This window comes from Eimeria mitis, genomic scaffold (assembly GCF_000499745.2).
Source record: "Eimeria mitis Houghton genomic scaffold, Emh_scaff902, whole genome shotgun sequence".
NCBI lineage: Eukaryota > Apicomplexa > Conoidasida > Eucoccidiorida > Eimeriidae > Eimeria > Eimeria mitis.
Genome location: NW_013576639.1, coordinates 8157 through 9134, shown reverse-complemented (window position 1 = coordinate 9134; position 978 = coordinate 8157). Strand labels below are relative to the sequence as shown.

General features: G+C 49.4%; 1 protein-coding gene across 1 annotated transcript in view; it reads left to right on the top strand.

Annotated features, from left to right (window-relative positions):
- EMH_0025010 (ethanolaminephosphotransferase, putative) overlaps positions 1-978 on the top strand; it is a gene marked incomplete at both ends in the record, with an annotated part of 3688 nt that overhangs the window by 1057 nt on the left and 1653 nt on the right. The window contains 4 exons of the mRNA XM_013502385.1: positions 15-86; positions 313-398; positions 523-603; positions 736-772. Of these exons, the coding sequence (XP_013357839.1) occupies positions 15-86; positions 313-398; positions 523-603; positions 736-772 (276 nt within the window). The remainder of the gene's footprint in view (positions 1-14; positions 87-312; positions 399-522; positions 604-735; positions 773-978) is intronic.

Genomic DNA, 978 nt, shown 5'->3' with positions numbered 1-978 from the left:
TTCCATGCATGCAGTGGTGGGAGCTGCACTTTGGCGTGTTTTACACTGCCACGGGCATCATTGGCGTGACAGAAGCGCAACTGACGGTGAGGAATTCTCTGGGTGAATGACTGCGTCTGCTTCAGCAGCGAAGAAACAAAAAGCATACATACACGGGAGTGCCCAGTTAGATGCTAGCTCTGGAGCCCGTATACAGTGTTTAAGGCATCGGGTGTCTGAACAGTTGCAGGGGGTAGATATATAATAGTTTTGTTGTGAATGTTTTCGGGAGCCCAGTTGTTTTAAGGCTTCGTCTTGTGTGCCACGCAACAGGTCATGTTTCTCGCCGTCTTGGGCGGGACGTTTGGTCCGGAGATGTTTCATGTGGATCTCCTTCAGTATCTGCCGACGTCAATAGGGTGCGTTGCAACATTCAGTTTAGGTGGTAGGCTGAGCATCTGGGGTGTATAGACACTTCAATCATTACTTTTACTCCTTGCAATGACTTACTCACCAGTCGGTCTGCGGTGACGATATGTGCAGGATACCACTGGCGAAGCTTGCAGGAGCCGCTGGATTGAGTATGACGGCGAGCGTTGTGTTTCAGCTGATGCTGCTGGTTTGGTGAGCCTTTACTGTATCCTGGTGACGCGCAGCTGTGCATGCATAACCAGCTCTATAATAATATTATTGTTTCAACGGAAACAATAAGACGGAAAGCAGACCCGTCGTGCTCTGCTGCATCTGTTTTCGCAGCAACTCTATCCTCTGCACTTTGAATATCGTTATGGGGGTACGGCGCGCACGGCAACCATTCGTGGCCCTCACGCAAGTGGTGGTGTTCTTGGTCTACATCTTCCTCCAGGGGACTGTATACATGCATTGTGAGCAACACATTGGTATTGTTTGAGTGTATGCTCTTCATGGCATTGCATATATTACTGCTGTTGCTGCCATCCGCCGGACAAATACACTTGCTGAAGCGAGTTCAGTGTAGAT